At 47.4% G+C, this 14110-nt stretch overlaps 1 protein-coding gene across 1 annotated transcript in view; it reads right to left on the bottom strand.

Annotated features, from left to right (window-relative positions):
- The window catches only part of LOC136632218 (uncharacterized), a 33822-nt gene that overhangs the window by 16809 nt on the left and 2903 nt on the right, over positions 1–14110 (bottom strand). The window contains exons 2-4 of the mRNA XM_066606951.1: positions 13548–13586; positions 3123–3260; positions 285–421 (exon numbers count right to left, since the gene is read on the bottom strand). Of these exons, the coding sequence (XP_066463048.1) occupies positions 285–421; positions 3123–3260; positions 13548–13569 (297 nt within the window). The 5' untranslated portion in view covers positions 13570–13586. The remainder of the gene's footprint in view (positions 1–284; positions 422–3122; positions 3261–13547; positions 13587–14110) is intronic.

Genomic DNA, 14110 nt, shown 5'->3' with positions numbered 1-14110 from the left:
CGCGCAAAATCTCACGCAGCAAACAAACCGCGGCACGACTTATTTTTGTGCGGGGCTCGCAGAGCCTCGCACAGAAACGTCACTCACCCGGCTGCCGGCTCCGGTCTGCGCATGCGCCGGCTGCCCGCACATGAAAGAGCCGGGGCCGCCGGGCGCGGGTGAGTACGCGCTCGTCTCTGCAGGCGCTCGGGTCGGGTCCCGCGGCGAGAATTCTCGCTGCCGGATCCGACCCGCTCGTCTGCAGGCGACCTAAGTAATATAATAGTAGTTATTTGGGATCTTACCTTAAGAGTAACTAAATCATTTTCTACACACACAATGTAATTTCTATTGCCTATTCTGTAGCTGATGGCCACTGGTAATCCATCCGTATGGCCAGGAAGCTCTTTGTAAGTGTCCAGGTATAATGTTCCTCCTTTTACTACAAAAGAAAGATGGATGATCATCATTTTAAACCAATCTATGGTTTTATGATTTACTCTAAAAACAGTGACTGAGCAAATCTGTGAAAATTTACTATTTTTGGAAATAGATACATTTCTTCTTTTTACAATGTTTTCAGGATACATACTATAACTTTTCAGCCTTTGTTGTTTAATATGCAGTAAATACAACTCACTAATAGGAAATTTGCCCTTTGCCGAAACGCCAGTGAAGCAAAAGTTCAAAGATTTCATAATCTCTGAGAGTAATGTATGACAAAATAGGTAAGGTGACTCTGGGAACCATACGTAGGTCTTTGTAACATGGAACAACAAATATAAATCTAAAAAATATATAAACAGTACAGTATCACAGAATGAATATGGCCCCTTTCAGACATCCACCTTCTGCCATCTGTATGGGGTGACTGTAAAATATGGCTGACATCTAGCTGCAACGGTCAGGATCAGAAATGACTCAGTTCTTAGCCATGCAACCATTTAGATGCTGTTGTTATTGCTGATAGTGGCATTTAAACAGAGGGACTAGGCTCCCTCCATTCCTTGATTGGCCCCGCTGGGATGAGATCGCAGGATGCTTTTCAGTTGCCATGGCAGAGTGGTTTGTAGTGAAGGCTACCAGGCCTGCCATGCATTTTTTCCCAGTAAGCACTGCTCAAGGAATAATAGACTGCCATTCTAAGTACAATTTAATTCAGTACTGAAGAACTGCAGTACATTGTACAAAAAATTGGACGATCACAAGTTCAAGTCCCATTGCAGGACTAAAAAATAAGAAAATTACTATTCTTTTTAAATTATTACAAAAAAAAAGTACAATAAAAATTTAAACAACCCCCCCCCCCTCTCTCATTAACTGCATCAAAAAAACCAAACTAAAAATAAAGGTATCACTGCACCCTTAAAAGTCTTATTTATTAAAATATAGTATTTGTTTGTGTTATTTATGTGATGTATTGAATACTATCAGCAAATGAATAATGCAATGGCAGGATCATGCTCTTTTGGTCATCCCTGTCTCCAAGAAAACATTAAATAAAAAGTGAAAAAAAAATCTTATGTATCCAAAAACAAAAAAGGCACTAATAGAAGCTACAGCTCACAAAAAACCCCAAAACCCAACATCACCCCCCCCCCAAAAAAAAAGATTTGAGCTTTTTGAGTGATGCAAATTAAAAGACACTACACTATATGAATATGGTATTACTGTTATCATACTGACCCACAGAATAAAGTTAAGATGTCAGCACCATAAAAACAAATCACTCCCCGCAGAAAAAAAAAGTTGAAATTGCGTTTTCATTTCTGCCCTATTAGAATTTTTTAAAAGCTTTCTAATACATTAAATGGTATGATTGAAAAATACAATTAATCTTTAAAAAAAAAAACCTCATTGTGGCTATGTTGACAGGAAATATAAAAGTTAGACAATTTTGAAAGTGGGGATAAAAAACAAAAATGAAAAAGGGCTGCAGCAGTAAGGAGATAAAAGTTATTCAAACTCTTATTTGTTTCATAGTTACATCCACAAAGCTGAATTATGTACTCCCGCGTGGACAGAGGGGGCAGGGCTAGAGGGATCTGCCCCTAGCACCAACCCATCTATTTTTGCTGTGGGAATCCCTGTTAAATACCATGTAGCTCCACACCCTCTCTAGCTCTGCCTCTCTTTATGCTATGGGAATTTGCCTCGGGGATCCCTATAGCCGGGATAGACAGAGCAGGCTATGGGTTAATCTCCCATAGCAGGGAGACAGAGCAGGGCTATGGGAGATTAACCCATAGCAGGGAGACAGAGCAGGGCTATAGGAGATTAACCCATAGCAGGGAGACAGAACGGGGCTATGGGAGATTAATCTTTAGCAGGAAGAAAAAGAGCTGGCTATCTGAGGCATTTTGAAGAATATACATAAGAAGGGAAGGAAGAATAATGTTCTGGAAATCCACATAAATTATATAATTACTTTTATCACCTGATCCCTTGCCACTCCCATTCTGACGGTACCTGGATTTCACTCCCTGCTGCAACGATAATGTCACCAAGGTGATGCCATCACTGCAGCCAGTCATCAGCTCACATTAGCTAGCCCGTGCTGCAGCGGTAACATGCCCCTATATCAGAACGTTATCACTGCAACAGCAGGTAGTGGAAACCAGCAGGGAAGCAGGCAGCATCAGAGCCGGAATGCTAGGAGATCAAGTGATGTGAGCATGGCTTATTACGTTTCGCCATGTTTGTGGACAAGTTTTAAAACTTTTTGTTGGCCGGATAACCCATTTATATGCAATAATAACACAGCTCCTATGCATCTCCTAGTGATGACTACAGGCCATGTACAGGAATTGGAGCTGTGTAAGGGGAAAAAATAAGCTTTAGTAGCTATAAACTTAGGAAAATTAATCAGAACAAAATGATTGAACCTCTGAATTATATTATGTCAAAAGATGGAAATTCATTTAAATTACTTCTGGTATTATAATGTTAATGATTAGTCTAAGTATCAGTAATTGGTTTTCACATTTAATTAGGGAAGTGTGGAGAAACAGAGACCATTCTATGACGTTTGTAGACAAACCACTCAATAATTGTCATAGTACTCCCTTAGACCTGGGTTTATACTATGTTTCAAATTCATAATTCTCCCTCATCTCTAAAAGCTTGAGACAGCTGAAGTCTACCTTCAGGATCCTTATCTGATTCGAAAGTACCACTGGACTGTTCTGGACGAAAAGTCAGAAAATAATTCTGGAAATTCTTAATCTCAGTTAGTTTCAGACACCGAACATGTTCGAATCCCTTTGTTTCTATGAAATGATCTGTAATCAGATAAAAAACAATTATTAAACAAGAGTTTACTACAATAGTGTATTCAAAATTCACTGTTGTTCCAGCATTTGCTTTGCATAGAGCGTGGGCAAATGACAGACTAGTAATATGAATAGCACACACTTAATGAAGCTTTTCCACAAAGAACGTTTATCACCTACAGGATCCCCAGAATCACTTGAAGTGGATCCCAAGTTTACCATTTCTTTCTCAATGGATGACCAGAGTGAATGAGTTAAAATGGACAAACATGCTGCCTCTCTATTTAACATTTATGGATCTGATGGAAACTGCCAAGCACATTGAATGTCCACTTCCTTTTATTTTTTATACCATACAGACCACAAAGTAGATGCTATGTGAATTTACCATGCGGACACCTACAAGAGTCATTAGAGTTGCAAAAATCACTACAATAATGTATTGAAATGAGATAATGTCATGTCCAACCAGGAAGAATCAGAGACCACAAAGACTAAGACATGAAAGCAGCAGACATGTCATTGATGTTAAATGGACCAACCTGCCTATCAAGTGGAGCACCCAACCTGACAAGGACAACCCTGCAACAGTAACCTGGGGCTTACCTGAAATGAACCTAAATGGAGTAAAGGTCAGAGAAAAGCGCCACGTATAGGCCAAGTCCAGTAACACTGAATTATACACAATACCCCAGCCAGCCAATCAACTAATTAGCAATAGGAAGTTGTTAACTCCTCTTTGACAGCATTAAGCAGTATCACATTGGCCAGGGCTTATCTTCTGACATGACAGAGAAGGAAATAAAAAAAGAAGTAAAAAGTTACTCCCCTTTCCCAACCACGGGTCTGCGGCAAATACAGCTTGTTACATGCTATGTAAAAGCACTTTTTCCTACACCCAGCAAAAACGAATCTCAGCATGCTTTGTTTTCGAACGATTTCCAGACAAACAGCTTCCATTGAAGTCAATGTTAGCCGTCTGACCCGTGGCCCATCTGAAACTGACATTGCAGGTAGGTTGCAGGTATTCGCATCATTGCATAGCGACGGCATGGGAAAAAACATTGAAAAAAAATCTTTACTGTGCATGTCCGATGGCAAGCCATCTGGACTATCGGCAATACAGAAAATGACAGGTACACCCGGACACCAGCTGGGCACAGGGCTGGAATTCGACCCGTTAGTGTGCAGCCGGCCTTACAGTCACAGTCCTGGGTATAAATAGATCATGGGAGAGATCTCTGTATTTTGCCCCTGATATATTTATACATAGTTATTAGATCGCCCCTCCGTTTTTGTTTTTTTTCTAAATTAAATAATTCCTCTTTGGGTATTGTAGAAAGCCCATTCCATTTATTACTTAAGTTGCCTACCTTTATACCCGCTCAAGCTCTGATATGTCCTTCTTGAGTACCGATGCCCAAAACTGTATACAATATTCCATATATAGTCTGACCAGTGACTTGTAAAGAGCATGGGGGCGAGGACACACAGGGATGAATGTCGGACATCGTTTGTCCGACATTCGTCCTGTGTAAATGGGCACTTAAGGCTTTCATTCCTGTAAGGTATAATCTAGAGATGAGCGAGCACCAAAATGCTCGGGTGCTCGTTACTCGGGACGAAATTATCGCGATGCTCGAGGGTTCGTTTCGAGTAACGAACCCCATTGAAGTCAATGGGCGACCCGAGCATTTTTGTATGGGACCTATGCTCCGCTAAGGTTTTCATTTGTGAAAATCTGGGCAATTCAAGAAAGTGATGGGAACGACACAGCAACGGATAGGGCAGGCGAGGGGCTACATGTTGGGCTGCATCTCAAGTTCCCAGGTACCACTATTAAGCCACAACAGTGGCAAGAGTGGGCCCCCTCCCAACAACTTTTACTTCTGAAAAGCCCTCATTAGCAATGCATACCTTAGCTAAGCACCACACTACCTCCAACAAAGCACAATCACTGCCCGCATGACACTCCGCTGCCACTTCTCCTGGGTTACATGCTGCCCACCCCCTTACCCCCCCCCCCCCCCCCCCCCGCACGACACAGTGTCCACAGCGCACACCAAAGTGTCCCTGCGCAGCCTTGAGCTGCACTCATGCCACACCACCCTCATGTCTATTTATAAGTGCGTCTGCCATGAGGAGGAACCGCAGGCACACACTGCAGAGGGTTCGCACGGCTAGGCAGCGACCCTCTTTAAAAGGGGCGGGGCGATAGCCCACAATGCTGTACAGAAGCAATGAGAAATATAATCCTGTGCCACCGCCATCAGGAGCTGCACACGTGGGCATAGCAATGGGGAACCTATGTGACACACACGATTCATTCTGTCAAGGTGTCTGCATGCCCCAGTCAGACCGCGGTTTTTTATAAATAGTCACAGGCAGGTACAACTCCGCAATGGGAATTCCGTGTGCACCCACAGCATGGGTGGCTCCCTGGAACCCACCGGCTGTACATAAAAATATCCCATTGCAGTGCCCATCACAGCAGAGCTAACGTCCGATTAAATGCAGGTGGGCTTCGGCCCACACTGCATGCCCCAGTCACACAGGGGTTCTTTAGAAGTGGACACATGCAGTTACAACTCCCTGTGGACCCACAGCATGGGTGGGTGCCAGGAAGCCACCGGCGGTACATAAATATATCCCATTGCATTGCCCATCACAGCTGAGGTAATGTCATGTTTAATGCAGTTGGGCTTCGGCCCACACTGCATGCCCCAGTTAGACTGGGGTTCTTTAGAAGTGGACACATGCAGTTACAACTCCCTGTGGACCCACAGCATGGGTGGGTGCCAGGAAGCCACTGGCGGTACATAAATATATCCCATTGCATTGCCCATCACAGCTGAGGTAATGTCATGTTAAATGCAGGTGGGCTTCGGCCCACACTGCATGCCCCAGTCAGACTGGGGTTCTTTAGAAGTAGACACATGCAGTCACAACGCCCTGTGGACCCATAGCATGGGTGGCTCCCTGGAACCCACCAGCGGTACATAAATATAGCCCATTGCAGTGCCCAGCACAGCTGATGTAACGTCAGCTTTAATGCAGGTGGGCAAAAAATTAATTGGATTACACTGTAGGCGAGGGCCCCAAAAAATTGGTGTACCAACAGTACTAATGTACCTCAGAAAAATTGCCCATGCCCAACCAAGAGGGCAGGTGAAACCCATTAATCGCTTTGGTTAATGTGGCTTAATTTGTAACTAGGCCTGGAGGCAGACCAGTTAAAATAAAAATTGGTTCAGGTGAAAGTTTCAACGCTTTAATGAGCATTGAAACGTATAAAAATTGTTTAAAAAAATTATATGACTGAGCCTTGTGGGCCTAAGAAAAATTGCCCGTTCGGCGTGATTACGTCAGGTTTCAGGAGGAGGAGCAGGAGGAGGAGGATGAATATTATACACAGATTGATGAAGCTAAAAGGTCCACGTTTTTGATGGGGATAGAGAACAATGCTTCCATCCGCGGGGGCAGCCTACGTATTGTTTAGGTATCGCTGCTGTCCGCTGGTGGAGAAGAGAAGTCTGGGGAAATCCAGGCTTTGTTCATCTTGATGAGTGTAAGCCTGTCGGCACTGTCGGTTGACAGGCGGCTACGCTTATCTGTGATGATTCCCCCAGCCACACTAAACACCCTCTCTGACAAGACGCTAGCCACAGGACAAGCAAGCACCTCCAGGGCATAGAGCGTGAGTTCAGGCCACGTGCCCAGCTTCGACACCCAGTAGTTGTAGGGGGCAGAGGCGTCACGGAGGACGGTCGTGCGATCGGCTACGTACTCCCTCACCATCCTTTTACAGTGCTCCCGCCGACTCAGCCTTGACTGGGGAGCGGTGACACAGTCTTGGTGGGGAGCCAGCCTTAGAGAGTGTTCCCCTGCCTGTGCTGTACATGCTGCCTGATCTCCGCGCCTCCCCTGCTACCTGGCCCTCGGAACTGCGCCTTCTGCCACTAGCGCTGTCGGATGGGAATTTTACCATCAGCTTGTCCGCCAGGGTCCTGTGGTATAGCATCACTCTCGAACCCCTTTCCTCTTCGGGTATGAGAGTGGAAAGGTTCTCCTTATACCGTGGGTCGAGCAGTCTGTACACCCAGTAATCCGTAGTGGCCAGAATGCGTGTAACGCGAGGGTCACGAGAAAGGCATCCTAACATGAAGTCAGCCATGTGTACCAGGGTACCTGTACGCAAAACATGGCTGTCCTCACTAAGAAGATCACTTTCAGGATCCTCCTCCTCCTCCTCCTCCTCCTCAGGCCATACACGCTGAAAGGATGACAGGCAAGCAGCATGGGTACCCTCAGCAGTGGGCCAAGCTGTCTCTTCCCCCTCCTCCTCCTCATGCTCCTCCTCCTCAACGCGCTGAGATATAGACAGGAGGGAGCTCTGACTATCCAGCAACATACTGTCTTCCCCCGCCTCTGTTTCCGAGCGCAAAGCGTCTGCCTTTATGCTTTGCAGGGAACTTCTCAAGAGGCATAGCAGAGGAATGGTAACGCTAATGATTGTAGCATCACCGCTCACCATCTGGGTAGACTCCTCAAAGTTTCCAAGGACCTGGCAGATGTCTGCCAACCAGGCCCACTCTTCTGTAAAGAATTGAGGAGGCTGACTCCCACTGCGCCGCCCATGTTGGAGTTGGTATTCCACTATGGCTCTACGCTGCTCATAGAGCCTGGCCAACATGTGGAGCGTAGAGTTCCACCGTGTGGGCACGTCGCACAGCAGTCGGTGCACTGGCAGATGAAACCGATGTTGCAGGGTGCGCAGGGTGGCAGCATCCGTGTGGGACTTGTGGAAATGTGCGCAGAGCCGGCGCACCTTTCCGAGCAGGTTTGACAAGCGTGGGTAGCTTTTCAGAAAGCGCTGAACCACCAAATTAAAGACGTGAGCCAGGCATGGCACGTGCGTGAGGCTGCCGAGCTGCAGAGCCGCCACCAGGTTACGGCTGTTGTCACACACGACCATGCCCGGTTGGAGGCTCAGCGGCGCAAGCCAGCGGTCGGTCTGCTCTGTCAGACCCTGCAGCAGTTCGTGGGCCGTGTGCCTCTTCTCTCCTAAGCTGAGTAGTTTTAGCACGGCCTGCTGACGCTTGCCCACCGCTGTGCTGCCACGCCGCGCGACACCGACTGCTGGCGACATGCTGCTGCTGACACATCTTGATTGCGAGACAGAGGTTGCGTAGGAGGAGGAGGAGGAGAGTGGTTTAGTGGAGGAAGCATACACCGCCGCAGATACCACCACCAAGCTGGGGCCCGCAATTCTGGGGATGGGTAGGACGTGAGCCGTCCCAGGCTCTGACTCTGTCCCAGCCTCCACTAAATTCACCTAATGTGCCGTCAGGGAGATATAGTGGCCCTGCCCGCCTGTGCTTGTCCACGTGTCCGTTGTTAAGTGGACCTTGGCAGTAACCACGTTGGTGAGGGCGCGTACAATGTTGCGGGAGACGTGGTCGTGCAGGGCTGGGACGGCACATCGGGAAAAGTAGTGGCGACTGGGAACTGAGTAGCACGGGGCAGCCGCCGCCATCATACCGTTGAAAGCCTCCGTTTCCACAACCCTATACGGCAGCATCTCCAGGCTGATAAATTTGGCTATGTGCACGTTTAACGCTTGAGCGTGCGGGTGCGTGGCGGCGTACTTACGCTCCAACACTTGCGCTAGCGACGGCTGGACGGTGCACTGAGAGACATTGGTGGATGGGGCCGAGCACAGCGGAGGTGAGGGTGTGGGTGCAGGCCAGGAGACGGTAGTGCCTGTGTCCTGAGAGGGGGGTTGGATCTCAGTGGCAGGTTGGGGCACAGGGGGAGAGGCAGCGGTGCAAACTGGAGGCGGCGAACGGCCTTCGTCCCACCTTGTGGGGTGCTTGGCCATCATATGTCTACGCATGCTGGTGGTGGTGAGGCTGGTGGTGGTGTCTCCCCAGCTGATCTTGGCGTGACAAAGGTTGCACACCACTGTTCGTCGGTCGTCTGCACTCAGTGAAAAACTGCCAGACCTTTGAGCACCTCGGCCTCTGCAGGGTGGCATGGCGCGAGGGGGTGCTTTGGGAAACAGTTGGTGGATTATTCGGTCTGGCCCTGCCTCTACCCCTGGCCACCGCACTGCCTCTTCCAACCTGCCCTGCTGCTGCCATTGCCTCCCCCTCTGAAGACCTGTCCTCAGTAGGCGTAGCAAACCAGGTGGGGTCAGTCACCTCATCGTCCTGCTGCTCTTCCTCCGAATCCTCTGTGCGCTCCTCCCTCGGATTTACTCCAATTACTACTACCTGAGTGATAGACAACTGTGTCTCATCGTCATCGTCCTCCTCACCCACTGAAAGCTCTTGAGACAGTTGCCGGAAGTCCCCAGCCTCATCCCCCGGACCCCGGGAACTTTCCAAAGGTTGGGCATCGGTCACGACAAACTCCTCCGGTGGGAGAGGAACCATTGCTGGCCATTCTGGGCAGGGGCCCGGGAACAGTTCCTGGGAGTCTGCCTGCTCCTCAGAATGTGTCATTGTAATGGAGTGAGGAGGCTGGGAGGAAGGAGGAGCAGCAGCCAGAGGATTCAGAGTTGCAGTAGTGGACGGCGCAGAACTCTGGGTGGTCGATAGATTGCTGGATGCACTTTCTGCCATCCACGACAGGACCTGCTCACACTGCTCATTTTCTAATAAAGGTCTACCGCGTGGACCCATTAATTGTGAGATGAATGTGGGGACGCCAGAAACGTGCCTCTCTCCTAATCCCGCAGCAGTCGGCTGCGATACACCTGGATCAGGAGCTCGGCCTGTGCCCACACCCTGACTTGGGCCTCCGCGTCCTCGTCCACGTCCTCTAGGCCTACCCCTACCCCTCAGCATGCTGTATTACCAGTAGTGCAGAAACAGAACGCTGTAATTAAATGTGCCGCTTATTGGCCTGTGGTTGGAGACTGACTTCCCTTACGGAACGCACAGCAGAGCCAGGAAACAATTTTGCGCACGCCTGTAGTGAGACGTAGGTGCGTATGACTGAGCTAGTGGAATTCACAGCGCAGAAGCAGTCAAGTGGCCAAAGGCCAGTAGTAGGCCTTAAGTATTTTGCTTCTATTTTTTTTAAATGCTGAGCTGATACAGCAGACAGATACTGTAGGCAGCGTATAATATTATGTATACTGTTTCCCTCTGGCGGGATGACGGCGATCATGTAACAGAGACAGCAGATCCAGGAAACAATTTTGCGCAAGCCTGCTGTAACGCTTAGCTGCGTATTAATTAGGACTACAACCCCCAGCAGATAGATACTGTAGGCAGCGTATAATATTATGTATACTGTTTCCCTCTGGCGGGATGACTGCGCTGATGTAACAGAGACAGCAGATCCAGGAAACAATTTTGCGCAAGCCTGCTTTAACGCTTAGCTGCATATTAATTAGGACTACAACCCCCAGCAGATAAATACTGTAGGCAGCGTATAATATTATGTATACTGTTTCCCTCTGGCGGGATGACCGTGATCAATTTTTTGGAAAAAGCCCACTGCGTATATAGCCTGAATATCTCTTTCCCTGCCTCACCAGTACTGCCTCTATACTCTGTACAATGACTGCAGACTGCGGACGCAATGCTCTGCACGGCCGATATACAAAAAAAAAAAAAAATTGTGCAACACTGCTAAAAGCAGCCTCAACAGCACTGCACACAGTCAGATGTGGCCCTAAGAAGGACCGTTGGGGTTCTTGAAGCCTAAAATAACTCCTAACGCTCTCCCTATAGCAGCAGCACCAGCAGCAGCACTTTCCCTGAGCTATGTCAGAATGCATCTGTGGCGAGCCGTGGGAGGGGCCGATTTATATACTCGGGTGACACCTGATCTCGCCAGCCACTCACTGCAGGGGGGTGGTATAGGGCTTGAACGTCGCAGGGGGAAGTTGTAATGCCTTCCCTGTCTTTCTATTGGCCAGAAAAGCGTGCTAACGTCTCAGAGATGAAAGTGAAAGTAACTCGAACATCGCGTGGTACTCGCCTCTAGTAACGAGCATCTCGAACACGCTAATACTCGAACGAGTATCAAGCTCGGACAAGTACGTTCGCTCATCTCTAGTATAATCCTCTCACAGTAAATAATTAGGATGTTTATATACATCTCCTATTTATTGTTTGCACTCTTTTTTTTTGAGAACGTTATCCCAGTAAGGTTAAGGGCATAACTAAGCTGATCAAACTTGGTCTTCCTAAGGTTTAGTATTTTCGTAGCTCCCTTATAAAACTCTCTCTTGAAGGACAAGTTTAAATTTATTATATTGTTGTCACTATTTCCTATGTTATATTACCTGTATACCTACTAACTGTTCTGCCAGTTCTAACTGTATTAACCCCTCCCACTTCCATTACTTAGTCCTAGATCACTGTCTCTTCCTCTATCTCTCAGGTTGCCCCCGCCCCCACCCCCTTTCCTCCTCCAGGCCCTAGTTTACGCAACCCATCTGTACAGTAGACCCTGTAACCAACAGCAAAGTCGGCCCAGTTCACCAAGGACCCAAACTCCTCCTTCCTACTCTGGAAACACTTGTTTACCTCCCTAATTTTCCACTGCCTTTCTTGTGTGGCACGTGGTACAGGTAGTATCTGACAGCTGTGACAGGGGATTCCTCCATCCCCGCAGCACAGACCTTGCCACTGCATAGATATCCTATCTTTTGCAGGTGCGAGTATTTTGTGCCTGTAAAAGATGGACTTGTGAATACTACATAGGGAACCAATGGTTCTATCAGACGCACTTTTTCTTGCGCACATAGGCGGGCGCAAAAAAACGCTCGTCTGACTTCGCCCCTTAGTCCTGTTTAAGCTCTCAGTGTATTTACAACTATATAGAGTTATGTGGTTAACCAGCAGAACCTGACTACAAACAGCCTCCTCTGTAGTCAGCTTCCAGCAGTAAAAGCTCTCCAATGATTCATTCTGCAGCTGCACCCCCCTTTCGTTAGAAATCACACAGTAGGATACAGAACTATCTGAACAGCAGTACTGAGAAAGGAAAGAATAAGAATGCATTAAAACCTAAAGTGACAAGGGAGGAGAGGAAGTAGACTATATTAGGGAAGTTTCACATCTGTGTTGGAAACTCCGGCTGGAGGTTCCATCGCAGATACAACTGAAAATACCAGAAAAAAAACACTTGAATATGGTGTGCTGTGCTGTCAGCTTGCTCATATATTACACGATCCACTGCTTGCTCAAGCGGGTTAACCTGCCCCCGGTCCTGGGCTTTTGCTACCAGAAAAAAAGTGGTGATTGCAGTGCTTTTTCTTTCATCCAAAAGCTGGGCAGCCATTACAGTCAATGGGGTCCATCTAGTGCTGTTTGTTTCTGCTCACCTTTGGAACCGTTCGGCCATCAGGATTCTCCTTTCCTGCTCCCCAAACGGAACAGGGAAGTGGAATTCCCAGTGTAGTTGTGAAACCACCCTTACTGAAAGGAAAAACTTATTAGAGCTACCAGAACAAGGACAATTTTAAATTAAAAACTATGGGTGGCTTCACACGAGTGTATTTTTGTGGGTCATTCATTCGGGGAGAGCAGCCTGTGAATCCCCACCTGTTGATAGATCAGCACCACAGTTCAGGGGACAGCAGGAAAGGACGCTGCTGAGCCCCGGCAGCTGAAGCAAGGTGAATATCTTTTTTTTGTTTGTTTTTTAAACCACTTTTACTTGATTTTTAAGGAAGGGCTAATATTTAAAGCCCTTCCCTGAAATCAATTGCCGACAGCAGAATCCTCTACTGCAGCTGACATGTGTGACAGCTGCGGTAGAGAACTGAAGAATTCCTTTGCTGCATCTGTCACAGATGTGGCACATGTAGCAGCAGGGAATTCTTTTAACTAGCGGGGATGAAGGAAACATCTGCTGCATGTGGCAGATGTGTTCTTCATCCCCGCAGGATTTTTTTTACACTAAAATCTTTCTTTTTCAGGGAAGGGCTTATATGTAAAGCCCTTCCCTGAAAAAGAATGCAGGGGTGCCAGTTCCATTGAAAGCAATGCACGGACCTGCATTCATAGTGTTTTTGCACGTACATGGGTGCGCACCTAGGTACGAGAAAAAACACGTGTGAAGCCACCCTAATTCATATATTAAAGGTCCAGACAGATCCATAAACCACATCATCCCTTTTACTGACTAATATCACAGTCCAATTGTCCAATTAAGGATTTTCCCCATTCTAGGATTTCTAAAAGTGTTTCTCCGTCCCTTGGACAATGGCTCCCGCTCTGTAGTATTTTTGCCTATCCCCTTAATTAGGATCATTTTCTTTACCAAACTTACCTGATTGGATAGGTCCATCCATCTTCTTGTAAAAAGTATCTAAACGACAATAACACAATTAACGTGCATCTCTCCTGGCATGATATAACACTTCTCTTTACTTTAGCAATACCCACAAATAAAAAGCTGACCATAAACTTTGATGTTATGAAAATACAGATAATACAACTCAATATCACTTGGGCCTGGCTCACATAGGCACGCACGGATTCCACTGCTGAATCCCGCAGCGGAATCTGTGCCTGCCCGCAGAAATGGACATTAGAAGGCAGCTTCTTACCTCTCTGGATCCAGTGCGGGTCTCCTCCGTCGCAAACAAGATCTTCTTTCTTCAGCACATCAGATGCCTGGGCACGACGGCTGACGTGCCCAGCGCAAGCACAGTCTCTTTTTTTTTAAAAATCTCCTACTTTCCTGTGGATTCGCGGCATGTCCGCAGTGACAGTTGTGGGTGTGCCGCAGACGAGACGTATTCCATTGGCTTCAATACAACAGTCCCTGCACGATCCACAGAAAAATAAAGCATGCTGCGGGGTTTTTTTTTCCCGCATGTGCAATCTGCA

This window comes from Eleutherodactylus coqui, chromosome 6 (assembly GCF_035609145.1).
Source record: "Eleutherodactylus coqui strain aEleCoq1 chromosome 6, aEleCoq1.hap1, whole genome shotgun sequence".
Lineage (NCBI taxonomy): Eukaryota > Metazoa > Chordata > Amphibia > Anura > Eleutherodactylidae > Eleutherodactylus > Eleutherodactylus coqui.
Note: the sequence above shows the minus strand (reverse complement) of the source record. Positions and strands in the feature narration are given on the sequence as shown.